At 63.6% G+C, this 25,127-nt stretch overlaps 1 protein-coding gene across 19 annotated transcripts in view; it reads left to right on the forward strand.

Moving 5' to 3' along the window:
• The window catches only part of ATP11A (ATPase phospholipid transporting 11A), a 217,341-nt gene that overhangs the window by 32,632 nt on the left and 159,582 nt on the right, over positions 1 to 25,127 (forward strand). For 18 of the 19 annotated variants that reach the window (XR_014303391.1, XR_014303392.1, XM_082701096.1 and 15 more), the window contains exons 2-5: positions 16,078 to 16,200; positions 20,866 to 20,955; positions 21,747 to 21,827; positions 24,697 to 24,804. Coding sequence is in view for 17 of the 19 variants with exons in the window: in XM_082701096.1 (XP_082557222.1) it covers positions 16,078 to 16,200; positions 20,866 to 20,955; positions 21,747 to 21,827; positions 24,697 to 24,804 (402 nt within the window). In the remaining 2 variants the exon portion in view is untranslated. Of the gene's footprint in view, positions 1 to 11,878; positions 11,971 to 13,038; positions 13,258 to 16,077; positions 16,201 to 20,865; positions 20,956 to 21,746; positions 21,828 to 24,696; positions 24,805 to 25,127 lie in introns of those variants that run through there. The other variant, XM_082701103.1, reaches the window with a different exon arrangement.

Genomic DNA, 25,127 nt, shown 5'->3' on the forward strand with positions numbered 1-25,127 from the left:
CACGGAGACGTCCTGCGTGCCGCGTCTGCGTGCCCGAGAGCTCGCGGCCACACGGGTGCGCTTGTAACACGCGTGCTCGGTACTCACAGTGTCACTGCCCCCCACGGGGCCCCGTCCTGGCTGCATCAGGGCCATGAGTCCCTGGGAAGAAGCTGCCGCCCGGGTCCCCAGCCCCTGGAAGGCTCCGTGGCTCCCCCAGCTCCCGCCCGCGTCCCGGGCCCAGTCGGTGAGGAGACCCGCTGTTTCCTAACCCAAACCCTTATCCTAACCCTAACCCTAACCCTAACCCTAACCCTAACCCCGCCATGGCACTGAGGTGTCGGACACCACTGGGCACCTGCCACGGGCTGCTGGCGTGCCGGCTTCCTTGCCGAATCCACGTGCTGCCGGCGTGCCAGCGTCCTGCCGAAGCCTGGTGCCCGTGCTGCCTGGCTTTTTTATTTTACCTGCAAGGGGTTAAGGGAGTCTGGGCCGCACCTCTTGCCTGTGTGTGGTCCCAGAGGCTCCCCGAGGTCTGTCACCACGTCCCGAAACGACCGCCAGTTGCACAGCCCTGTCGGAGCAGTGCGGACGCTCCGCGGACCCTGTAGTCAGAACAGCACTGAGGTCCTGACGATGGTCCATCTCGCTCGTTACAGAAGTCCACAACCGAAGCACAAGCTGAGGACAGCTTCTTGTACAAAACATCAAATTGTAGGCAGGGCCCAAGACTTTGGCTTTCTGAACCAACGGGCGTCTGACCGAAGCACGACGGAGCTAGACAAGTGGGTCCTTTGGTGGTGGACGCGGCCCCACACCGGCCCCAGGGCAGTGCTCCGGCCCCAGCTCTGCTGAGGACACCGCAGACGGGGCTCGCGGCAGGTCCCACGCTGTGGCCTGTGTTCCGTCATGACCGTGCGCACGTGGGGGCTTTGGTGGCCAGTGGAGGATGTGGCCGTCACACTCCCATTGGGAGGTTCGGGAAACCGGCCTCCCCGCGTGGCTGGGTGGCTCTCACCTCTCTTTCCCTGGAGTTGCTAGTGCTGCACATGGTGTTTTGGGGCCACTGTGTCAGGATCCTGCTGAATCTGGGGGTCCTTAGCATGTGGCCATGACCCACGGGCACAGCCTGGTGTGCAGGGCGGCTCTGAGGGCACGCTCCACCCGATGGTGCCGACATCCCGCTCTGTTCCTCTGAGGATCTTGACGCAGCCAATGCCCTCACCTGCGTGCCCGCCGGTGACCTTCCTCGGTGACCCGTCACCCACTGTTACCTTGGCTGAGTCACAAGTAACCCCAGCCTGAAAGCTCCGGTGATTCAGCATTGGGTCTGCCGCCCAAGGGCAGGTGGTCCCCCGGGCCCTGCTGGCACTGCCCCTCGTGGCTCCCTGTCACAGCCGTGGCAGCCTGGGGTCCTCGTGGCTCCGGCCACACGGGCCCCCTCCCCCAGCAGCAGCTTCCGCGGAGCAAGGAGGTGCGCAGGGGAGACTGGCCCCCCCTTCCCCGGCCGACCGCTGTTGCCGTCACGGTCCTCCGGCTGTGGGACTGCTGGCTCATGGGGTCACTTTGAGGGTTATGTTTTGTGTTTCACGGTTTACACAGCGACCCAACTGTCCTCTGAAGCGGCTATACCCTTTCACTCTCCCTGAGTACAGCGACACTGGCTCTCTGGCGTCCACTCTGGGGACAGCCGTCCTGCCGGGCGGGTGCCCCACCGTGGGGCGGCCGTTTCTGATGACTGAGCCACGACCTGCAGGGAACTGACAACAGAAAGGTCCTAAAACGGCGGACGTTAGGATTTAACGTATGTGAGTCACACCCGCTCTGAGACCGGTCATTGCTGACCGGCGGAATCACCCGGAAAGTACGGAGTTCTCTACGGCAAGAGGGGTTGCAGCGTGGTCTCTGGGACGCAGCCCCAGGACCCAAGGTGGGGAGGTTTCTCCAGAAGGACCCATCCTGGTGGGAGTGGGTGCACCCACGTCTCGTCCCAGTGGACAGCATCCGGGGCAGCCGCCCTGCCCTCCCCTGGGAACCCGACCCTGCTGTGTCCTCTCCACAGTGGTGCTGGGGTTAACGTCGGGTCCGGCTCCGTGTGGCGGTTTCTCAGCTGGAGTGATTCTGTTGTGACCTCCCCCAGGAGCTTGGACCATCTGGAGGCCTTTCTGGCCGTCTCCCCTGGGGGGCAGAGGGTGGGGGGCACAGGGCCAGCAGCCCCCATACCACAGAGTCCAGGCCGGCAGACTCACTCTGCAGGCGTCCCCTGCCCCGGGTGCCCCCCTCCCGCGGGTGTGTGGACACGGCCTGACTCGGAACGCCCAGGCTCAGTGTAAACGTCAGTAACATGTCCCATCTGCGCAGTCAGCTCAGCCAACAGGCCTCCAGGGGGCCCCGAGTCAGAGTCCGGACTCTTTCTCCCTTGGTCGCTGTGTTACGGAGGCTCTGAGAGCATCTGGAAGGGCTTTGTGTCCTGTCTGGGAAGCTTTTATCTTATTTTGTTTTATTTCTTCTTCTTACGAAGCAGGTTCCTTTAGCTGCTACTTTGCCAGAGCAGCATCACGTCTGAAAGGGCATTGTCTCCCTCAAGTCGCGCGTGTTGGTCAGAACAGAACATGTGCGTTTGCTCTCCGGGTGCGTGGCTGCCCTGGGAGTCGCAGGAGCTGCCTTCCTGTCGCGTCGGCCCGGTGTCCCCGTGGGAAGCCCAGTCCGCTGAGGACAGCGTGCTGCCCAGGCTGGGGTCGCGGGCTCATCGCCTGCCTGGCCCTCCCCACATCTGAGTTTCCGACCCGGAGAGAAGACAGAACCAATGTTGAATGTGACCCCTGGGCCTCTGGAGTGGGATCTTATCAAGACCTTGAAAACCAGCTTCTCCAAGGGCTTCGTTCTGCTCTGTGTATTGTGGCGTCCGTGGCCGGCATCTCTGGACTTTGACCTCTGCTCCTGGACCCTGCTGGCAGAGCCCTGCTGGCTCACCAGGCCCTTCGCTTTGTTCAGCGGGACTGGGGTCCGCGTGGGTACCAGACCCCCCGGGTTTTACCCTGGACCCGCCCCATCTGGTAAAGCCGCTTTGTCTTGCTGGTGTTTCTTTTCCTTCATCTGGCAGATTGGGGTATGGGGTCGCCAGCCCCTGGGAACCATGGGTCGCTCAATACGATGGCTTCACCTGGTGCCGAGTGTTTCCTTTAAAAAGGTCGAGGTATAAGGAGTGTTTTCAAACGGACTGGTAACTTGCTCCCTGTTTCCTGTTCAACTGCTACCCTGGAGCGCCTGGGGGGCTCTGTTGGGGAGGTGACCGCCTTCAGCTCAGGTTATGATCTCGGGGTCCTGGGAGCGAGTCCCCCATCAGGCTCCCTGCTCGGCGGGGGGTCTGCTTCCCCTCTGCCTCCTGCGCGCGCTCTCTCTCTGATACATAAATAAGTTCTTAAAAAAGGAAGCACAGGCATGACATGTGTGGCAGATGCGTTGCTTTTCCTGTGGCTGCTTCTGGCTTTGCAAATCCTGGCTGAAGCAGTGGGGCTTTGCTCGTGCTGCTGTCAAGCTGGAGGCCGGGCTCCGAGGTCAGGGGCAGTGACCTGAAGGCCGTCAGGGGCTGGCATGGTGTTCGGGGAGTGACCCGCTCTGACCGTCCCAGAGTGCTGTGCCCTGGACTCGGCGGCACTGCCCGAGGGGCCGGGCCTTGGTGGTGGTTTGGAGCAGGTGTGATTAAAAACTCCCTGTTGTTATAAAGCCTGGAGATGGGGTGTCGAGGGGTGTGAAGGCCGCAGACCGTCCCAGGCCGTCCCTGAGTGGCTGGTTTCACTCTCCCCCCCCCACCCCCAGCTGTTGTCCCTGTGACCTTCACACCCGCTTCTGCTCAGAGAGCAGAGTCTGTGGCATGATTTGACTTAGGATCATAAAATTCAAAACATCAGAAACAAAAAGGGTTTACAAATGCTCCCGGTGTCCCAAGATTTGCGTGCTAGGAGGAAGCTGGGGTGTGCGTTCACCCAGGACGGAACGTGACTTCTCACCCAGAGCTGTGTCCTGGAGGCTGAGCTGGCGGGACGCCATGTGTACGTCCATGTGAGGGTTCCCGCTGCACCTGACCAGAGTGGAGGGTGCGGTCGTCACGGGAGAGTGACCGGGGCACGGGGCCCTCGTCCCCGGCAGGAGCCATGAGCAAGTGCAGATGGAGAAATCCCGCCAAGAAAACCGTTGCAGACCTGGGAGCCACGTCTGCAGACCTGGGCGCGAGCCTGGCTTCCCAGCTCACGGCCCGCTTCTGGGCCGCGCAGGGTGTTGGCGCAGACCACTCCCGTCGGCGCCTGTTTCTGCAGAACTGGAGTATAAAACCCTGTCCTTTGTGACGGTCATTTCTGATTCTTCGTGAGGTGCTGTGCCTGTTAACACAAACCTGGGAATATTTGAGAACAGCAGCCGTTACCTGAGCCGTAGGGAGATTTTACTTCACCTTCTTGGGCGCTTCACCAGGACCGGTTACTGTCTTGGCCCATTACCATGACGGTGACGCTGCGCGGGTGTCAGACCCCAGGGAGAGCCTGTCCGAGGGCGGCTGTGCCGGAGCCCGCGGTCGCCATGCGTTGCTGGGTTCCTCCGCCGGGAGGGCAGAAGGGAGCCGGGGCCTGACTCTCCGCCCCCTGCAGACCCCAGATGGGTCGCCTGGAGCAGCCGTCGGCTTGGCCGTTGGCTGATCACGCGCTGCAGGGACGGGCACCGAACGCGTCCCCTGAAGACGGCCCTGGAAGCCTCAGTCCCCGGCCGGTGATTGCGGTCTCTGTGATCGGGGTCCGCCCGTGCTCCCCCGATGCCTGAGTCCCCCTGGTGGCGGTGGGCAGGCCGGGGCAGGCGTGGCTGGGCTGGGGAGGGTGTGCGGGCTTGTCCGCAAGGCTGGCGGGTGTGGCTGACGCCTTTTCCCAGGAACATTGCCCTTAGGGCGTCTTCAGCCCCTTCTGCCCACGGACCCTGGAAGCGCAGCCCGTGTCGCAGCTTCCTGCTTCCTCAGGGCCTCAGACACCGTCGGGGGGTCGACCATCCCGCGGCGCCATAGGGCCTCGGGGCTCTGCACAGTTCCGTGTTGGACTCCGAAGCGGCCGCCGTGTGGGAGCACAGGGGTCTCTGCCGGTGTCCGCGGGACCTGGCCTTGTGCAGCCGGGGCTGTGACCGGAGACGGCCGGGCGGTATGGGCCGCTGCCCGTGGGCTCTGTGCTGTGGTCTGGCCACAGTGATGGTGTCGCGGAGACCAGAGGAGGCGCGGCGGCCTGAGCACGCACCCCTGCTTGGTGCGGGGACCAGTCACCCCCTTCCCTCCGCACCCCAGCCTTCGACAGCCAGCTCCGCCCTGTCCCTCCGCGGTCCCCTCCCCTGCGGCGTGCAGCACCTCGTCCCCCCTCGGCCGAGAGTCTTACTGTGATGGTGCATGGAGCCCTCACGTCTGTCCTGCCGCTGGGGCCCTGGGGCGGGCAGGACGGCTGTGCTCCTGGGTCATCAGACAGTCAGGCTGCCGCAGCCTGAGCCCGGGAAGGAGCGGCTCCTGACCCCGCGGTCACCTGGTGCCCGGGGCCGGCCGGCGATAGTGCTCGCCTCGCACAGGGGCCCGGACACGACTCACTGTCCCTCCTTCCCGCCTGTGGCTCTGCTACCGGAAGCTTCTCTCACAGACCCCCTGCTGCAGGCTGGCTCGGCCTGACAGGGACAGAGCCCTGGGGGCTGCCCTCTGGCCCCTCGCCCCTCCTGTTGGCCTGGATCACCCAGCTTGGCCCGCGGCTGGCCTCCAGCCACTGCCCACTGGCATGTGTGACACGTGGATGAGGAGACAGCCCGCAGCAGGAAGGAGAAAGTGCCACCGTTGCCTGGGGGCCGTTGTGTTGCCCTGCAGAGGACAAGGCTGGTCGCGATGAGTCACCAGCTCCTACCGCGCGGGGAAGGGCCATTGCTGCTGGGCCGCGGGTGGGAAGCAAGGGCATTTGCTGGGCAGTGGTCAGCCACCAGGGCCCTGAGCCATGGTCCAGCCGGGCCTGACCTCGAGCCCCTCCGTGGGCTTGTGGAGGACCGCGTGTGGCGGGCGAGCTGCCCCCTTCCGGCGGGGGCCTTGTGGGCGCCCCCAGCAGCCTCCGCCCCGGGGGACGGGGCAGCGGCACAGGTGTCCACTGCGGGGAGGGGTGCTGAGCAGCCCACAGACGTGCCGCATGTGGCACTTGGAAACCGTAGACACGTGCGAAGTGAATTTCAGAAAACGTTCGTTTCACCCAGTTCTGTCGACGGTGACACGATGTCAGGCAAGGGTCGTCGCGGGCCTTGTGGGTTCTTGGGCTCATGCTGAGGTTTCAGACCCGCGCCTGCCTCGGATTCGGGGCCTCTCTCGGGGAGTGGCCGCGTCTTGGGGTCAGGAGCCTCGTGCTGTGAGAGGAAACGGGTGCCGGCCACCGCTGCGCACACCACGGACTGAGCAGGTTTCTTGACCTTCCCTGATCTCTGGGCTTGGGTTGCTCCGCTACAGTTTTCTCCCCAAAACGAAATCTCTACTTTGGGTTCCCGAGACTCCCGCAGACCCCGGCGGCCTGCGCACAGACCGTGGGTGCTGGCCGGGCCCGGACTCCCGCACCCAGTGCTGCATGTGCCTCGGTGAGGAAACGCGTCCGCCCCGCGGGAGACGAGTGACTTAGGGTTAAGAGCGTCCGTGGATGCCGGCGTGTTCTCGTTTGTGAATCCGGTAGGTTTGCTGCGTTCTCTGGTAATCCAGCTCTGCGAGGAGAGAGCCCACAGTGGCCGTGAGTCCAGAAATCACGTGGTTCCCCCGCTGGCCTCCTGGGTGGCGGTTCTTCCCGCGCTCTGAGGAGAACTGGGGGTTTGACACTTACACAGTCCCCGTGGGGTCTTGCCCTCGCCCTGCCCGTGTCCTCCCCACCGCGAGCCGTCGGAGGCCAGCGAGGCAGGGCAGGCCGAACGCCATCCGTGCTTAGAGGTTTTATCTGGATTCTGGACCCAGTACATTTCGGCTTAGGTCGGCTGCCGCTTGCCAGTGTTCAGGCGGCCGTGTTTTCAGACTATGTGGAGCTCCTGGAGCTCTTGGGAACCAGATGATTCACGTTTAGAGACGTGTTCCTAGCAGGGAGGTGCCCACATTCGCCGGGGAAGGCAAACCGGGTGTTCCGACGGATTCTGGCTGAGGTGCCGGGCTCGGGTCTGCCGGGAACAGAGGGAGCCACGGGCTGGGGGCTGGAGGGCCACAAACCGTCTCCGTGGGGGCGCCCGGGCCCTCGCTGAGAATGAGCCAGAACAGGGCCTATTTTTAGAAACACCTAAGCTCCGTGTTAGCGTCTTACCCATCAGACGGAACGGAGCCTGTGAAAGCTATACACGGACGTGGGAACCGGGACCTGCCGCGCCCCCGGCCCCCAGGAGCGTGAGCAGTGCTTGTCGGCAGGTCCCAAAGGGACCACACTCAGGCTGCAGGCTTCTGTTCTGGCCCCGCTGTGTGTTCTGCTAACCGGTTTGGCTTGTTTTACTGGAAATTTGAAACGCCCATTAGGTGATCAACAGGCTACAGTCGATCTGATCTTCTGCATGTTCCCGATGGTCCCTGTGTCCCGTGGGCCCTCTGACCGTGGCACTAGGCTGCCTGATGGAGAGCCAGCCATGCTGGGGAGGGTCTGAGCGCCGCCGCGGGTCCAGCTGGCCACATGCTGATGAATTCTGAACTCACAGACCTCCTGCCGTCCCCAGGTGGCCTAGGGGGTCTGCACAGGTGCACGGGGAGCTCCTCTCCCTTCTGGGCAGGGCAGCCCCCATGGTCAGTGACCCCGTGCGTCCTGGGCTGGGGTGTGGCCTGCGTCCGCGTGTGAGCAGACGGTGCCCGTCTCACGCAGATGCCCCGTGCCGTGGAGTCTCGGTGGTCAGGTGTGCTCTTCGGAAGCACCTTGGGCTCAGGTTTGTCCTTTAGGAAATGGGTCTTGTTGAAAATGTTGGGTATTAGAGAGGGCACGGATTGCATGGAGCTCTGGGTGTGGTGAAAAAATAATGATACTGTTATGCCGAAAATAAATTTAAAAAAAAAATGGAACCTTGAGCACATTATGCAGTTTCCCCAGACCAGAGCGAATCTGGTAGAATCCACGTCGGTGCCGGGAGAGGGAGGCGGCGGCTCCGGCAGGTGTGGGGACGTGGATCCTGCGTAGGGGTGAGCACGCCCGTGACCCTGCAGATTTGGGGGCAGAACTAACTAGCAGCGTTAGTGGGAAATATTTCACGTGGCCTAAAACCTGCTTGTGCCCGCAGCCCTCAAAAGCCACGTTAACGGTGCTGCGGGAGTCTGGGGAAATAGTGATGGGCTTCCCGGGAGCAGACGGGCGGCCCTGCCCTCCCTGTCCCGTGCAAAGAAAGGGGAGCAGCACGCTGGCCCTGGGGGGCTGGTCACGGCGCGGCCTCCGACGCCGGCGGGGTGATGCCAGGCCTTCCCTGCGGTCGCCCTCCCCGCCCTGTGGTCCGGGACGGTGGCGGTCTGGGGCAGCGGTGAGGGGGCCACCAGCAGCGTCAGGTAGGTGACGGCGTGCGTCCTTGCTTCTTTCCCCGCGTCTTTGGCACGGCAGCGGGATACGGCCGCTGTCGTAACGCTTCTGTTTTCTTCCTTTCTGGAACATTCTAGTCCTGCTTGTGTGGGCCGCATGGCGAGTGTGAGCCGGGCAGAGCCTGAATGTGCGGGTTGGAACCCCGGGACCCTGCGTGAACCCCACTGTGGAGTACCCGGCCCCCCACAACGGAGGGATAATTTTCAGAACTTTGTAAAACCGTGATTCCCGCCCCGATACACACAAGAGGCCGCACCTTGCTTGTTGCGAGGGAACCAGATCTTATAACCGGCTCAAAGGTGAAGTCAGGAGGGCGCCTGCCTCCAAGGAGGAGAGGCAGCTGGAGGGCAGCACCGCGGCCGCGGAGCGGGTGTTCACCCGGGAGACACGTCGGGAGCGCGGGTCGGGGACGTCCCTGTGCAGAGCAGTGGGGCGCCCGGAGACGCTGCGGGAGCGGCACCGCCTCGGCGCTCCCCACGCCCACAGGGGTGCTGGGTTCTCCCCTTCCGCTGCCTGACACAGACCTGCCCGGGGGGACACCGTGGGAGGAGCCCCAGCCCTGAACCCGCCTGGTCGGCCGAGCCTGGCGGCCTCTGTGTCCCCGGGGTCCTGCCCCTGCAGCCGGGTCCCTACACGAGACTTCTCTGCCTCCCTCGCTGTCCAAAGTCTGGAGGAGGAGGAGAAAGTGAGCACTTTCAGATGCTTATTAAAATCTGTATTTCTCATTAATTTCTGGAAAAAATTCACTTGGTGCAAATATGGCAAAAACATTAACCCTTCTCAAATCTGGTGGTTTCTTTCTCTGTTCTGTAGTTCTCTCTGTGTCAGTTCCTCGTGTGGGGGTGTCCCCCCCAGCAGGGGCAGCAGAGCAGTGAGGGCACAGGGTCAGCCCTGCCTGGACCCTGTGGCTTGGCTCCACGCCGACAAGGACCAGCCTCAGCCTTGGCCACCGATGCTGGGGCCCCACTTCCAACATAGGCCGTCCGAGAGCCAGGTGGGCCCCGGAACCCAGGGGGCCCTGGTCAGCTTCGGGCGAAGGTCCTGCGCTCCCACCTCCGACACCGTGGCCCCCGCGCGCTCCCGGCCAACGCCCTCCCATTCTCCCACAGGTTCATCCCGAGGTCTGTGCGTCTGCGTAAGGAGGACTCCCTGGTGCCTTGTCCATCCGCTCGTCCGTCCTTGTCCGTCCTTGTCTGTCCCCTTGTCCGTCCGCTCGTCCGTCCCCTCGTCGTCCGCTCGTCCGTCCGCTCGTCCGTCCGCTCGTCCGTCCCCTCGTCCGTCCGCTCCTCCGTCCCCTCGTCCGTCCCCTCGTCCGTCCGCTCGTCCGTCCCCTCATCGTCCGCTCGTCCGTCCCCTCGTCCGTCCCCTCGTCCGTCCCCTCGTCCGTCCGCTCGTCCGTCCCCTCATCGTCCGCTCGTCCGTCCGCTCGTCCGTTCCCCTCATCCGTCCCCTCGTCCGTCCCCTCGTCTGTCCGCTCATCCGTCCGCTCGTCCGTCCGCTCGTCCGTCCCCTCGTCCGTCCGCTCGTCCGTCCCCTCGTCTGTCCGCTCGTCCGTCCGCTCGTCCGTCCGCTCGTCCGTCCGCTCGTCCGTCCCCTCGTCCGTCCGCTCGTCCGTCCGCTCGTCCGTCCCCTCGTCCGTCCCCTCGTCCGTCCCCTCGTCCGTCCGCTCGTCCGTCCGCTCGTCCGTCCCCTCGTCCGTCCCCTCGTCCGTCCCCTCGTCCGTCCGCTCGTCCGTCCCCTCGTCCGTCCCCTCGTCCGTCCCCTCGTCCGTCCCCTCGTCCGTCCCCTCGTCCGTCCGCTCGTCCGTCCGCTCGTCCCCCCACGGCGCAGCCCCTGGAAGGCGGGGACGGGGCAGGATCGTGCACGGAGCTGCAGGAGAATCCCGGGTGCCCCTGGCTCTGCCTGACCTCCGAGCCACAGCTCCGTTCCTGGTCCTTGACTCTTCGTGGTGGGTGAGGCCGCACCGTCATGGTCTTGTCCCTCATTTCCAAGAAGCCGGTGAACTCTGACCCTGTTTGCTGCCCGGGTTGGCGTCTTCCTGTTGGGGTCCAGGCCCCCAGTGGCGGAGGCTTTGGTGTGGGGTCGCTCCCCGACGAGTGGCAGGTCCTCCTGACGTCCGTGAAGAACAGCCCAGACGTCCAGGAGAGCAGGGGCAGCATCTAAGGGACTCGAGCCTGTGCCCCGGATCTCGCGGAACCGCAAGGGACGCTGGCGGTCACAGAGAAGAACGTGGCCCATGGTCAGCCCATCCCTGAGGCCGTCGGCCGCCAAGCACCAGCGCCATACCCCAAGGGATGGGCCGCCAAGCCCACAGACACAGGATTGGGCTTCTCGGGCAGTGACGAGTGGATCCTTGTCGAAACTACCGTAGCAGAGAAGCATCAAGGCAGAGAGCCCCGCAGGGTGTTCCGAGGGCCGCGTCTGTGTGTCACGCGGCTCCTGGCAGTGACCCTTTCTCAGAGCGGCTGCCGTCTCGGGCTGGGGGTGGCTGCCGCGGCGTCCCTGGGCTGGCGGAGGCTGGGGTCGCCCACACTCTTCTCCTCTTCCCGGCCCTCAGCACTCCCTCTGCGCCTGCCCGTGTCCTCTGGCCTCGTGCGGACCCTTCCAGGAGGCTCGGTCCTGCTTCCGCACAGACCCCCGGGGCCGCTGCATACACGGCTCTTGGCGGGCCTGCTCCCTGCCCTGGCCCTTGGCGCCCTTCCTGGTTGCTCCCCTGCGGTCGTGCGAGAGTCAGCGAAGGGAGTCTGATGGGCACGTCTGGCACTGCCTCCCCCACCCCCAGAGCCTTCTGCCAACGGGTCACCTTGTGGTGGGCCGGTGAGCAGGTGTTGATGCGGGTCGGGGGCTCACCCACCGCCGTGACTCACCACCTCACCCTGACTGAGCCTCGTGAGCTCTGGCTGCAGCAATGTCCTGAGGTGAGGTGGTCCAGCTTAGCGTCTGAAGCCCTTGCCCTGGGAGCCGCGGCCGAGGTCCCCCGGCCGAGCTGTTGCCTGGTCCCTGCCTGAGCCTGCTGTTGGCAGAGGTGCGCCGAGGACTCGCGGAGCCCACCGGCTACACCTCCTCCTGTCACCGGGACGACCAGTCGTCTGCCCGCAGACAGTGCGGAGCGACTGTGCACGTCGGCACGGGGTTCTGCCCGGTCATGGCCCCTGCTGGATCCTTCACTTCCCGAAAGGGTTACACGAGAACTTTCCATCTCAGTTCCCAGAGTCCCTGCGGAGACTGGGCAGGGGACATGGTTCAGACCCAGGAATGGCCTCTCCGTCCGAGAAAACGAAGAAGGGCGAGCCGGAGCCCAGAACGGATGGCAGGCGTGCTCGGGAGCTGGGAGCTGGGTGACCGCCACGCGTCGCTGCAGTGAGAAGAGATGTGGCGCGCGAACCACACAGCGACTCATGGAGCGGGAGTAGCTGTCGCATCGCTGGTGAGGTGGGACTCGCCTACCACAGGGCGTTCGCATGTGTGCGACGCATCCACGCCGGTGGAACAGGTTCGCGGCGCTGTGCGCCCACTGCACCCCCAGTCAGAGCATCTGCCTCCCCCAGACGACACCATTAGTGACCCCTCGCCCAGCCGCTGACGGGCATGGTCCCTGCGGATTTGCCTGTCCTGGGCATTGCACGTGACTGGAACCCACAACACGGGCCCTCCTGTCTCCACTTCTGCCCCTTCCGTATGTTTTCCCAGTTCCCTGTGCCGTAGCATGTCCTGGTGCCGAGTGGTGACTCCGTGACGCCGGTAGACCGGCCCCGTCGGTCGGCCGATGGATGTGCCGGCTGTTACGAGCACAGCCGCTGTGAGCACGTGTGTGCCTGCAGGGCGGTGGACGGCGGCTTCCACTGCTCTGGGCGCAACCGAGCACTGGGACCGCTGGGTTGTGTGGTGGCCACACGCTCACGTTTCTGGGAAGCCGCAGTGGCCTCTCACGGCGGCTGCACCACCTCACGTTCCCGCCTGTGACGGAGAGGCCCGGCTCCCAACACGCCCGTCCTCGCCGCCCGGGGCGTGTAAGCGTGTCTCCTGTGGCTCCCGTGCGTGTCTCCCAGCAGCCACCGGTGGTGTACGCGACGTGGCCGCTGCCCGACCGTTTGCGTGAATGGTCGTTCTGTGCCTCTGTGCGGACGGGACCATCAGCCACGCAACAGTCGGCGGCGCCGTCGGGACCGGACGGGAGGAAGCAGGGTTGCCGCGAGAACGTGCGCTTGCTGTCCACAGAGTCTTTTCTGCTCCTGTTCTGGGTTAGACTCCATTTACACGGTGACTCGGGAGTGGGACGCGGTCCCTCACTGTGAACCGGACCGTCCGCCTGGATCTTTTCAGACTGGACAGAAGTGTGCTGCGTGAGTTGGTCAACGACCGTATTTGCAGGTTCCTTGGCCCTGGGACGGAGGCGGAGGGGCATTCCCAGCTCCGACCGCCCTCCGAGCCGCGTGGCCTGCGGGGAATCGTGCCGTCACTCCAGGGACGGCCTCGTCCGCACTCGGATTCGCAGGTCGCTTCGTCGGGTCAGGAGACCGGAGCCCTCAGTGCCCATGGTGTCTGCTCGGTGCTGATCTCGCTCGCTGCCCGAACCGCCTCCTTATTTATGTGTGGTTCCTCCGGACAATGGTGCCGGCTGGCCCGCCGAGCGCTCTGCCCGGCCTCCCCGTCAGCCGCCGTCTTGGTGAAGTGTCTCTTCGTTTCTGTATGTGACAGTTTCGCTCTCGCGATGGTAAGGACTCCTTCCTCCTCTGTGTGAGTCCGCCGGATTGGGAACGCGCCCGCCATGGTGCCTCCCCTCGTGAGCTGCGAGAGGGCGTGTGGAGCGGCGCTGGCGTGGCCCTGGGTTTGCGGCTTGGAGGCCAGAGGATGCTTGGGCGCGTCCCCGTGGGACAGGTGTCCACTTTGGTCTGGACGTGGTGCCAGCCGTGGGGGTGTGCGGGAGCCGTCCTCCGGGGCCGCTGGGAGCTGGGGAGGAGCCGTCGGGGGCGGCTCAGCCCTGCGTGGGGATGCACACCCCCAGCCGTCCCCGGCGCTCCAAGGTGTGCATCGTGGAGGCCATGTTGGGTGTCATCGCTGGTCCAGTCCAAGATGAATCCCTAAAGACAGAGGCTGGTGTCGCTGTTTTCCCGGCCTCGGGGGTTTCGTGAGGACCCATGTGGTCACGCTCCAGCTCAGAGCGGCGTGATGCCGTTCCGTGGGCGCCACTGCTGGACGCAGACCGTGGCGCTGGTGTTTGGCTCAGGACTGACGAGGTCGTGAAGTCATATATCGGGGCTAGTAAGTGTGTTTTCGCTGCTTCTTGGACAGAGAAGCAGAATCCCGCTGACAGGGTTGGACGCAGGAGTGCTGACCGACACGTCCGCAGCCACAGAGTCAGTCCGCTGCAGGATGCACGCGTGATGGGCGCTTGGGGGAGCCTTGTGGGTCGGGTCTCCTCACGTCTTGCACATTTGGTTTTAGTCTCCTCTCAGAGCTGGACGTGGATGCAGAGAACACCACGCAAACCGTGGTCTTGATCTGAACCCGGAGACTCTGCCGGCTCGTCAGGGGCGCACGTGGGATGCCCCGTAAGGTCCTGACCTCGGGACGTGTCCTTCCCTGGGCCCCGTGACGCTGACTGTGTGGTGAGCAGCGTCCACTGGAGACCTTCACCGAAGGCCTTCGAGTCCACCGAGTGGTCACTGGTCCCAGGAGCCAGGGGCCTTCTGGAAGCTGGTGGCTTCTTTCTGTCCCTCAGGGAATGGCAGGAAGGCAGCATCCTGAGGTGGGGCTGAGCGCTCACCCGGGACGTCTGGGTCCCTCCCCACTGGGTCTGTCGTTGCAATGACGTAGCGAGGCCGACTGCTGGTTGGTGACTCTGGTCTCGTCCTGCAGGCGGTAGACGGTCACTATTCGCGTGGTCATATTTGAGGTGTCCTGTGCTTCAACAGCGCGCGTCCGCGAGACGGTGTGCAGGGTGTGGGCTGGCCTTGGTAACGTTCATTCCGACTCTGCCTCCCTAGAGAGGGGGACCCATCCGGACACAGCGGGCGCCTTGGCTGCCCCGGGGGAGGGCTGATGTGTCCACAGTCCGTGCTGGGGCCGAAGCCAGTGGCTGGAGAAAGGTCTTCAGGATTTTCATTTTTGTAGTAAAAGCTGTTTTTATGTTCTTTTCCTGGTTCCTTTTCCGTGTATTCTCTTTCAGCGTAAGTTTGCAAGCAGCAGGGATGGAAGCCTTTTGACCCAGAGTAAGACATGTGATGCTCTTACGGGGCGTTTCGTGAGCACCCCCAAAATGGGAAGGCAGCAGGAAGGGGCAGGGGGCGGTGGCGGGGGCCCGTGCTGGCTCGGGTGCGGCCTGGCCCTCAGGGCCCTGGGTTCCTATTGGGCTGCGGGCTCCTGGCAGGGCCACGTCCCCAGACCCTGCCGGTGACGGGCCAGCCTGTTCTCTGCCGGGGATTCTGGGTTTCTCGTGTCCCCGCCGGGCGTGTGCAGACATACCGCTGGAGTTACGGAGACCGGCTTGATCTCTGCCCTTCGTCTGCACCGGCGTCTCGCAAAGCCCGGCCCTGTCGGGAGGCCTAGAGGCGGCATTGGCTAAGGGAATGTGCACGCATGTGCTGGGGGCACGCCCAGAGGCTCAAACCCTGGGGACGGGCAAACCGATGGCACGTGAGCAGAAACACCAACCCAGGCGAGGCCAGGCTGTCCTGAGTTCCCATCAGGGGTGAGGGCTCCCTGACCCACAGGGGTGGGCACAGCAAGCCGCGGAGGCGGGAGACCCCGGGCTCCAACATTTCGTGTTCGTTGTTGGCAGCTGGGGTGCGGCGCTGCCCTCGGCCTGCGGAGCTGCCTGAGGCCGTGATCAAGGACACTTGGGCCCGAGCTTTGATCTGACCCGCCTTCTCCTGTCCTGTTGACACTGACCGGCTCTCCTCTCCCACGTCCCGGAGCCCAGGGGCCGCCCGGACAGAGGCCAGGACCCTGAGCTGGGCCGCCGGCTGGGGGAGAGGGCCTGGGGACCCTGAGCTGGGCCTGTTCGAGGCTTCATTTTAGCTTTCATCTGTCACTGTGGTGTCCTGGCTCTTCTGTGTTGACAGCATAGGGTTGGATGAGTGTAAAGATTTTTGGGGTCAGAAGCTCATGGGCCTCACGGGCACGACCCTTGAATAATACGAATCCGGGCCAGACCGCAGCCGCCTCTCTCACTGGGAGAAGCCTCGAGTGGGGAGCGGGAGCGCCCACGGTGCCCTCCTGCGCGACAGTCTTCCCCTGCTCCCGGGGGTCTGACAGCTGCCCTCCTGTGTTGGGAGCCCGGGATCGTGCCGCGCTGTCTCCTTGGAGCCCCGCCGTGTCCTTTCCCCTGACAACCAGCTTGAAGGGGCTTCCCGCCGGCTTTTCTGGGGGAGCAGACCGCCCATTCAGCCCGGTCCTTGGGGAACGTACTCCATGGGGGTTGAGTGGGATCGGGGCGGCCGTGGCCTGGGCAGCCTGTGCGGGTGAGGCGTGCGTCCCAGACGGCACTCCGGGAGGAGCGGTCTCCCTGCTAACGCCACTCTGTCCCCAACAGTGTGCCGGAGAAGAGAACTGGGTGGACAGCCGGACCATCTACGTGGGGCACAGGGAGCCCCCCCCAGGTGCTGAGGCCTACATCCCGCAGAGACACCCCGACAACAGAATCGTCTCCTCCAAGGTGAGCTTCTGTCTGGGACCTCGTCTCCCTGAGCCCTCTGGGGTTGCTGGTTACCCGCTCTGCCAAAAGCAGTGACTCCCGACTCTGTGCCCTGGTTGCAGTGGGACAGCCGCTTCGTGTTCGTGTGTTCCTTTCAAAGACTCCCGCAGGGACTCTGACGTGCTGGGTCATTGTCCCACCTTTTCTGTCCCTGGGGTGGCCCCCACCGCCCCCAGCTGCCCTATCCGCCCTGGGCCCACAGCACTGCCTCAGTTTCTGACGGGTGGGGGAAGGAGCGCTCGAGACAGACGTGCCGCTTCCCGGGGCTTTCACGGCGGGTCCTTCCCACGAAGGCTCCTTCTGAGCGGTAGGAACTGAGTCGACCTCCTCGCAAGGGGCAGGTCAGGCTGAGGCCACACAGATGCTCCGGGCCTGAGTCTCCACTCCTGAACGGGAGGGGCCCTGCGTCCTCTGCTCTGAGATGACCGCAGGGACAGGGTAGTGGCGCAGTGAGCTGTCCGTGGGAGACGATGGTGCGTCGTTTAAGGAGAAATCACGTACGGACAGCACAGCGTCAGCGGCTAATCGGAGCCTGCATGGAAGAGGCTCTCGGAAGGCTGCAGGCTGCGCGCCGAGCTGTCGGGCTGGACGGCAGCCGTGGCGTGTGTCGGCATCTAGAGCGTGTGATTGCTTTCGTCTCGACGGCTCCGAGAGCGCGGAGAGAACGGCCTGACGGGTGCACTCCAGGTCCGCAGCGGGTGCGGAGGACGCGTGCTGTGACGCATCCACCTTTTCCTGGGAAGAGCGAGAGCGAGGACCGCCAGCTGCGACCTGGTGTGGCCGCAGGCTCGAGGGAGCTGCCATGGGGGTCAGAAGCCCACCTGTCCTGGCTCGGCTTCTGACCTGTCCCGCGGAAAGGCCGACCAGGCGACCCCTGACGCAGAGTTCAGTTGGCATTCTGGCGGAGACACCCTGGGCAGGTGTGTCTGGGATGAAGGAGAAAAGAACCCACACCGCAGGGCGTCCCGTTGCTTGTGCCTGTGACGCCGCATGGACCCCCACGCCCCGCGCCTGCTGGAGCTTGTGAGCGAGCAGACCCCAGATCCAGGGGAAGGACCGGATGCCGCCTGCTCGGTCAGCGAACTGCTTCTCTGGGCGCCGGATCCATGTGGATCCCAGCTCCGGCCCTCAGGACCGTTGCCGTCAGGCTCAGGCTGTCCGGTCAGTCCATGCCTCCCAGTATCCCTCACTGCTGGCCACTGGCAGCGCGACCACTATTCCCAGGCAGATGTGGACGGACCGCGTTCGCCAGGACATCTGAGTGTCTCCTGAGCCCAGAACCACCGTGTGAAGCCGCTGCTCCTTACGAAGCCTGTCCTGCTGCCGAAGGAACAGCCTCAGAGTGAAGCCCGCGGGCTGACTGCTAGCTGTGCGTCTGCCACGGAGCCCACGCCTCCGGGTGGCCCCCGTGGCCCCAGCACTGCCTCTCACTGGCCCGCCATGACGCTCACTCATTTTTCTAACATCAGGGATCCGCGATGGGGTGTAATTTTCTATTTTCTGCTCCCAGTCTCCCAGTCGTGAACGAGGCAGCTCAGCTCCATGTCTGTGACAACCTTGCAGGGCAGGTCAGGGCTGCGGCGCTGGGCCCGGGTTTGGGTCCAGAGGAGCCGAGGCCACTTCGCGTGTGTTGTCAGACCTTCCAGTGGTCAGCGAGAGCGGTGCCCAGCACTCACTCGGTCTCCTTCCCCCGCGGTGCTGGGGCTGACCCACACTCCGGGCTACTCAGAGCCACGGGGACCGCCGCAGAGCTGAGCCCGGTGCCCACAGAGGCTCCCGCGTGAGATATTCGCAGGGGAGAGCGGCAAGGAGTAGTGACCACCTCGTGCCGTTCGCGTCGGGGTGAAGGGAGGCGCTCCGGCTGAGCCCGGGGCCGCTGGGACGACGTGCCGCCTGCTGCCCGGACGGCCTGGGAGCTGGGCCCGATACTGGCGTGGCCCCCGGTCTGCGCAGACACTCAGCGCCCTGGACGTCGGGAGGACGACGCGTGTGCGGCCCCTGCATCCGCCACCGGCTCTTGTGTGTCGCCCCGTGACCCGCCCGTGTGGGGCCAAGGTGGCGCCTGGTGACCCGCCCGCGTGGGGCCGAGGTGCCAGGCACGTTCCCGTTCTGTTGCTGGGTTTCCGCCTTCTCGTCACGCGCCATCCGGAGTTAGCGAACCTTTCTGACCACGTCAGCCGTCAGCAGGAGTGACTTGCGGCGGGTTATCCTGTGCGATGAGGGGACCACGAGCGGTGGCAGCTGAGCCGGTGCGTGCCGTCCCTGCGCCTCAGTAGCGGGAAGCGGTCCCTGAAGTGGCCTCAGTCCCGATCCGAGCTGGCTCCGGGCGCACGAGATCGGGAGGCGGACGGGTCCGGACGCGGCGCCTTCACACAGACGAGCCCCACGCTCCCGTGGCGTCTGAGCGTGGTTCCTCGTTCAGAAGCAGACGACGCTGTCTCCGATTTCATGACCCGTGGGAGACAAGCGCTTTCTAACATGGGACGTTCAGGGGTACGTAAGGGTCAGAGAGCAGCGATGGGCCTCTCAAGCCCTTGCCAGCAGCGCCTGCCGCGCCCCCGGGCGCCTCACGGTCTCCCGCCAGGCCTGGGTTTTCATCGTGCTCACTTCGGGAGACAGAAGGCGGGGATTTGAGTACGAGCTCTTCCGTTAACGTGACTTTGGTACCAAGTAATGTGTCCCAGGTGCTTGGGGACATTTCTGACTCCCGGGTCATGAGTAGCGTGCGTGGGTGCTGGGCAGTAAAGGTCGGTTTTACGGGACGAGGCCTTAAAGACGGCCCTGTGGGGTCAGGACGTCTGTGAAGACCACGGATCGGTCCAGGCCGGTCACAGAAACCCAGAAACGAGCGATAAATGCTGTGGCTGCCTCGTAACTCACGTTTCTTTTCATGTCGCCTTTTAAAAGTTGGTGGAAAGTCGCTTTTTCATTATGGCCTATTTACGAGAAAAAATATTTATTTTTCTTAAAAATCTAGAAAGATGGCTGTGTTTGTGCTGTCCACGGAGCTGGGGGATTTTACGGTCCCCGTGATGTCTAGTATCAGGTTGAGCCAGAGCTGAGGTCACAGCTGCATTCCCGCGGGGCACGCGCCCGTGTACCGACTCAACACGTGAGAAACTACCACCCATCCCTGAATAATTCACTGAAGTTCACTTGGTTTTGAAGCGTTAGGACCGTGTCGCATATGGGGTCTGACTCTAGAGCCGCGGGTTTCGCAGCGGAACGAGGAGTAAATGTTTTCTGAGTCCGTCGAGCGGCCGGCTGTCCTGAGGTAGGGGAGCGACGGAAGAATCCAAAGCTTGGCCTTTTTATTTTGGTTTTTGGGGGAGCTTGTGGGGGGAGGGAAAGACATTGCCTGTGTTTTGAGAAAATTGGCAGTTAGGATTGGGTGGGGAAACCGAGGCAAAGGTCTCGGCACGTACTCGGCACCTGCTCCCGGCGTCGGGACGGCATCTCTGCCCAGGAGACCTGCTCTTTGGTTCTCAGTCTGCTCGTGCTCCAGGGAAGAAAGCCTCGTTGCGCACAGCCAAGTCCAGCGCCGTTCCTGGTGAAGAGCTTCGGCTAACTAGGGAAGCAGGAGCGTTTCAGCGTGGTGGAGAGTGTCTGTAACACCACAGCTCGTACCGCCCCGGATGGCGGCAACGGAGTCGGCGCTTTCACCCAAGGACCAAGAGCGACACGGGCTCCCCTCTGCGCTGTTCGGCCGCCTTCCTGGGTGTTGTGGCTAATACGGCGAGGACAGGAAGGAGTGCGGGACAGGCGGACCGGGCAGGAAGAAACAAGGCAGGAGGCATGAAGGTCGGTGGGAAAATCCCAAAGAAAACTCTCGGCAGAACCTGGTGGTCTAGTGAGTGATCAGAGCCAGGCCGGCAGCAAACAGTCGAATTCGCAACTAAAATTTCCGGCTCTTCAAAAGATGCTGTTAAGAATTAGAGAAGCCATTGACTGAGGAAATCTTGGCCAGACACATGGCCTATGTCTGGTGGGATGCAGAGGGTCGGACGCCGGGGGGTCGGACGCCGGGGGGTCGGGCGGGATGCCAACACAGTGCTGACTGGGAGGTACTGTCCTCAGTGCAGCAGGTAAGGAAACTCTCCTTCGGAGGCCAAGATGAGAAGTCTGGAGAGTAGGTGTCGCCAGACTCCCCTCCCTGTCCGGCCTCCGCTCCCTGCACGTGCAGGAGGGGTGCGTGGCCATCTCCGTGCTGGGGCATGACCACCTTGTGCTGACTTGGGCTGTCACTTTCTGGGGCCGGCCTGACGCTGTCACAGGACAAAGGGGAAGGAGTCGGGCAGGGAGGAACGCCGGGCACGTGTGTGTTAACAGTCGGAGGTTTACGTTTTGTGAAAGGATCTGGAGGTGGACCGTTGTCGGCCGCTTGGCAGGACGTGGAATTCGCTGGGGTTCGGTGCCTCGTGCTCCCCTGCGCGCGGTCCTGCGTCAGCAGCTCGTTCTCTGGCCGGCAGACGGAGGACATGCCGAGGGCTGACTTGAGAGTTCCGTAGGGAAAGCAGACGCGCAGCGGCGCCGGCACCGTGACCCCGCCGCCGTGACCCCACCGCGAGCGCTGTGAAGAAGGAAAATGCCATCACAGTGACGAGTCTCTGTTTTCCTCTGACACAGTACACGTTCTGGAACTTCATACCCAAGAACTTGTTTGAACAGTTCAGAAGAATAGCCAACTTTTACTTTCTCATCATATTTCTGGTACAGGTAAGGCCGGCTGTCTTTTTTATCGCTCACTCAAGGGTCAGAGCTCAGCTGAGAGCAGGTTAAGTGGGGTTTGCTGTCGAGTGACAGCAGGCCCTGGAGCCCCCCGTCTGTATCCTCCATGGACAGCTGTGTGGGCTCAGAGGGGCATTGAAGCTGAGACAGACACGCGCCCAGTCTGCCCTGGGGTTGGTTTCGGCTGCCGCCCAGTCCTCGGGGGAAAATCGGGGCCCCCTCCTCTTTAGGGGAAACTCGGCAGCCCGGCTCAGCGTTGTTGGGTGACCCTCCCCCACGTGTGCGTGGGACGAGCCGGAAGAGCCACAGTGAGGTCTGAGCGAGGGAGCGGGGTTCTGACGTGATCTGGGACTGGCCGCCTCACCGTCCTCAGTCATGCCGAACAGAGCAGGAGGACTTTTACCATGTCCCCACATTAACTTATTCAAGTACTTGAGGTTTGGGCCAAAAGCAGTGAATGAAACTACAACGCACGGCACGGTCAGGCTTGCGTCTTTGCCTCCGATCGCCTGGGTCCGTAAGCAGGTCCCCGTCTGCAGCGGCCACCCTCCGTTCCGTGGGGGTCGGTGCCTTAGGACTAGTGGAAGTTTACAGCAGCAGGTTTACAGTAAGCCAACGCGGGTGTTGTAGTTGGCGTCTCCGGCCCGTCCCCAGTCCCCGAGACGCACTGGGAGCGGGCCCATGGGTCCATCCTGGTCCCCGGTGGCGCTGGGGGTCGGCCGGCCGGTCCGTCCCCGTCCCCGTCCCCGCTGGCGTCTGTAACTCTGCTCTCCTTGCAGCTGATCATCGACACGCCCACGAGCCCCGTGACCAGCGGGCTCCCCCTCTTCTTTGTCATCACGGTCACGGCCATCAAGCAGGTAAGACGTCTGCAGGGGAAAGTGGGACGGCACCTTCCTGTGACGGGACGTCACCTTGCATGCAGAACCGAGCATCTGTGTCGTGTCAGCGAGTCACGGGAGACTTAGCTCCGGACATGGATGTGGATAACGGTCCCGGACCGACGGCTGAGCTGAAATGAGGCCGTTCGGTGACGTAGCAGCAGGGGCGGTGTCCTGGGAGTCTGGGGAGGAAACCAAAGCTTTCAGTTCAGAACCGATCAGAGATGGAATCTGTTTTTAGGAGAGTTTCTTAGCCTGTCCTCACTCTGGGCTGCCTGAACCAGTAGGACCCGGCGTCCGGGCTGCAGCCCCCCAGCGAGCCTGTGGACTGCTGACCCGCCACACGCCTCGGGCTCGTCTGCCCGGGCCGCATCCGTCAGGACGGCATCTCCTGCCGTGGTGCTTGGGGTTCGCATTTCCTGGGGACGGACGATGCTGGCATCTTTCCCGGGCTTACTGGCCGTTGCGCGTTTCTTCAGAGAAGTGTCACCAGATACTCCATTCATCTTAAAACTGGGTTCTTTGTCTTTTTATTGATGAGTTACAAGAACTCGTCACATGTTCCGGAAACCGGTGCCTATGTGCAACCGACTTGAGCATCACGATGTTTGTGTTTCCGGGTTGATAAGTCGACCTTTGATTGGGGACCTTGGATCATTCGTAGAACAACAGCTTCTACTGACTTTGTTGATGGTCCGGTTCTTGCTGACAGAGCGCTGCTTTTCCAGTGTTAGTCTTTGAGGAAGAATAAAGGGAACGAAACACATTTTGCGCGACAATGGCCGCTGGATGCTGTCGGTCCGTCGAAGCACAGAGCGATTTTTTCCAGATCGAGGAAGATCGGAGAGCAGCCCCGGCCGCTGTGGTGTGTGTGCAGGGAGCCCCTCCGGCCGCCCCTGCGCCGCGCCCAGCGTCGGCCCCACGGGTGTGTGCGCGCTGCCCTACGGAGCAGAGCGTTAGGGATGTCTTTGTCCCAGTTTGGGCTTTCTGTCTCCCTCCCCACGGATCTGGAAAGACTGGTTTGGACAAAATGACTTGACTTCCTACCCATTAGCTTGGCTTTTAAATGTAAAAGCCCAAAGGGCAGCCAGGGAGGACCCTGTGGTCGGCCGCTGCACTGCTGCACACGGGAGCGCAGGGCTCTCGTCTTGGGAAACCGTCGGCGGCGACCATCGGAGTAGAGGCCACGAACGCGGTTGGTGCGTGTTGTGCACATCCCAGAACAGGCCAGTGGCCCGGCGAGCTGTCCTGGGACTCTCTGCGCAGGCCTCTCTGGGGCAGGTCGTGCTGCAGTGTAGCCACGGGCGGCACGTTTATTGTGGGGTGTGCAGGGGGCGGTGCAGTGACTTGAGGGCGAGCCCCGCTGCGTGGACACGGCACGCCGAGTGACGGCAGATACCTGCTGTGTCGTCCTCACGCGTTTGTAGACCCTTAGAGCAACGCTGTGGTCGCCTGTGACACGCACGTGCCGTAAACGTGTGAAACCGTGAACAGGAAGGAGCCTTTTCGGGGGACGAGCGAGAAGGGACGGGGAGCGGCACGGAGGGTCAGGGTGGGTGATCCGTAAAGGTCCCCGAGAGGCGGGCACAGTGGAGTCGTGTTTCCCTTGGTTGTCCGTGTGTTTTGGAAGAACGACCCCCCTCCTCCCCGAGAGGCTGGCGGACAGCGCCACGGGCGGGCCTCAGCGGGAGCGAGTGACAGACGCGGGGGAGGTGCCCCGAGGGCCTGTGGGGTCTCTGCTCGCCCCACTCCTGGGGGTACCCGGCTTCCAGCCCTCCCCTGCCCCGTGCATCTGTCCTCCTTACCTGCCCCGACCTCAGGACAGCTCCGGCCCCTCCGTCCTCCCCGCCTCAGCCCTGGTCCCCTGGTGGCTGCGGCCCACACATCCAGGGGCTCCGATGCCCTTCTTCGCAGCTCCGGAAGCCCCCGCGGGGGAGCCTGGCACCTGCTAGTCCCACCTGCATGCTGAACAGCCTCTGACCAGCATCTGACCCTCTCTGTCCACATCTCCTGACTTCAGTGAGGCAGGCCGTGGCCCAGAGCCCTCCCAGGCTGCCCACCTGCCTTTCTTGCCCGGCTTTTTGCAGGCCCTGCACCGTCTTTAACCCTCCAGGCCGGCCTGGCCCCTGGGTCCCCCGTGTCTGACCCTGCCGCCCCTTCATGCTGTTTACGCTGGTATCACCCCCTCCCTTCCAGGCAAGCGCCGAGCGTCCGTTGGGGGCCAGCTCAGACCCTCCTCTCTGAGCCCCTGCACACCATTGGCCCACGTGCACTGGGGGGCCTGCGACACACCCACTGGGTCAGGGAACAGGTGCGACGCAGGCCTGGGCCTGCAGGAGGGGGAACGGGAGACCCCCACCCCGGTCCTCCTGCCTGAGTGAGCTCCGGCCAGGCCGCTGACGGGGAGCGACTAGAGGCGGTCACGTGCCGCGGACTTGGGCTCAGACTGTAGACCTGTGTCCTGTAGGTGAACGTTCAGAAGTCCCACAGCAAATGGGGAAAATGGGGCTCCCAGGGGCCTCGGGGCTCATGTGTCCCCATTACTGCAGGCCCGAGACACGGTGGCCAACCGTCTAGAGGCTAGAAGGGCGGCACGGTGGCTGGGGCCCTGCAGAAGTGGGGACATTGGGGTCTGTTTAAGGAGGAAACGTAGGACTCGTGGGTTGCTGGGTGTTGGGTGTGGGAAAGGCACCTTCTGGCTTTTCTGCAGCTTTGTGCATCCCCTGGCCGAGGCCGGAGGTGTGGCACCATGGTCACGGCCCACCCGCACGTCCAGGGCGGTGGGCTCAGGGCCAGGGACCCCCATGGCCTTCAGCTCCCCCCAGTGGGCGTCTCCTCTCCCCCCCAGGGCTATGAGGACTGGCTTCGCCATAAGGCAGACAACGCCATGAACCAGTGCCCCGTGCATTTCATCCAGCATGGCAAGCTGGTGCGGAAGCAGAGCCGGAAGCTGAGGGTAAGCCGTGGGCACGTCCTTGACCCAGCCCGGGAACAGCGGGCACCCAGAAGGCTTTGCTGACACCAGACCTGTGCCGGGAATTGCTTCTCTCCAGCACAGGCCGCCCATACCCCACACCCTCCCCCGCAAGCCCTGCACCTGCCTCTTTGCAGAACTTCCGTTTTTACTCGGAGCCGCACCCAGCGCTCTTGGAGCAGTCGGTGTCGGTGTCGCAGACCCACAGGGTGCGAACGGCTCCCACCTCCCAACAGAGGAGGCTCCAGGACGCTGTTAGAAACCTTGGTCTAGGGCACGGCGAGTTCCGCGAGCCAGGAACTGAG

The sequence above is a fragment of the Mustela nivalis genome (genome assembly GCF_964662115.1).
Source record: "Mustela nivalis genome assembly, chromosome: 15".
In the NCBI taxonomy this organism is placed as follows: Eukaryota; Metazoa; Chordata; class Mammalia; order Carnivora; family Mustelidae; genus Mustela; species Mustela nivalis.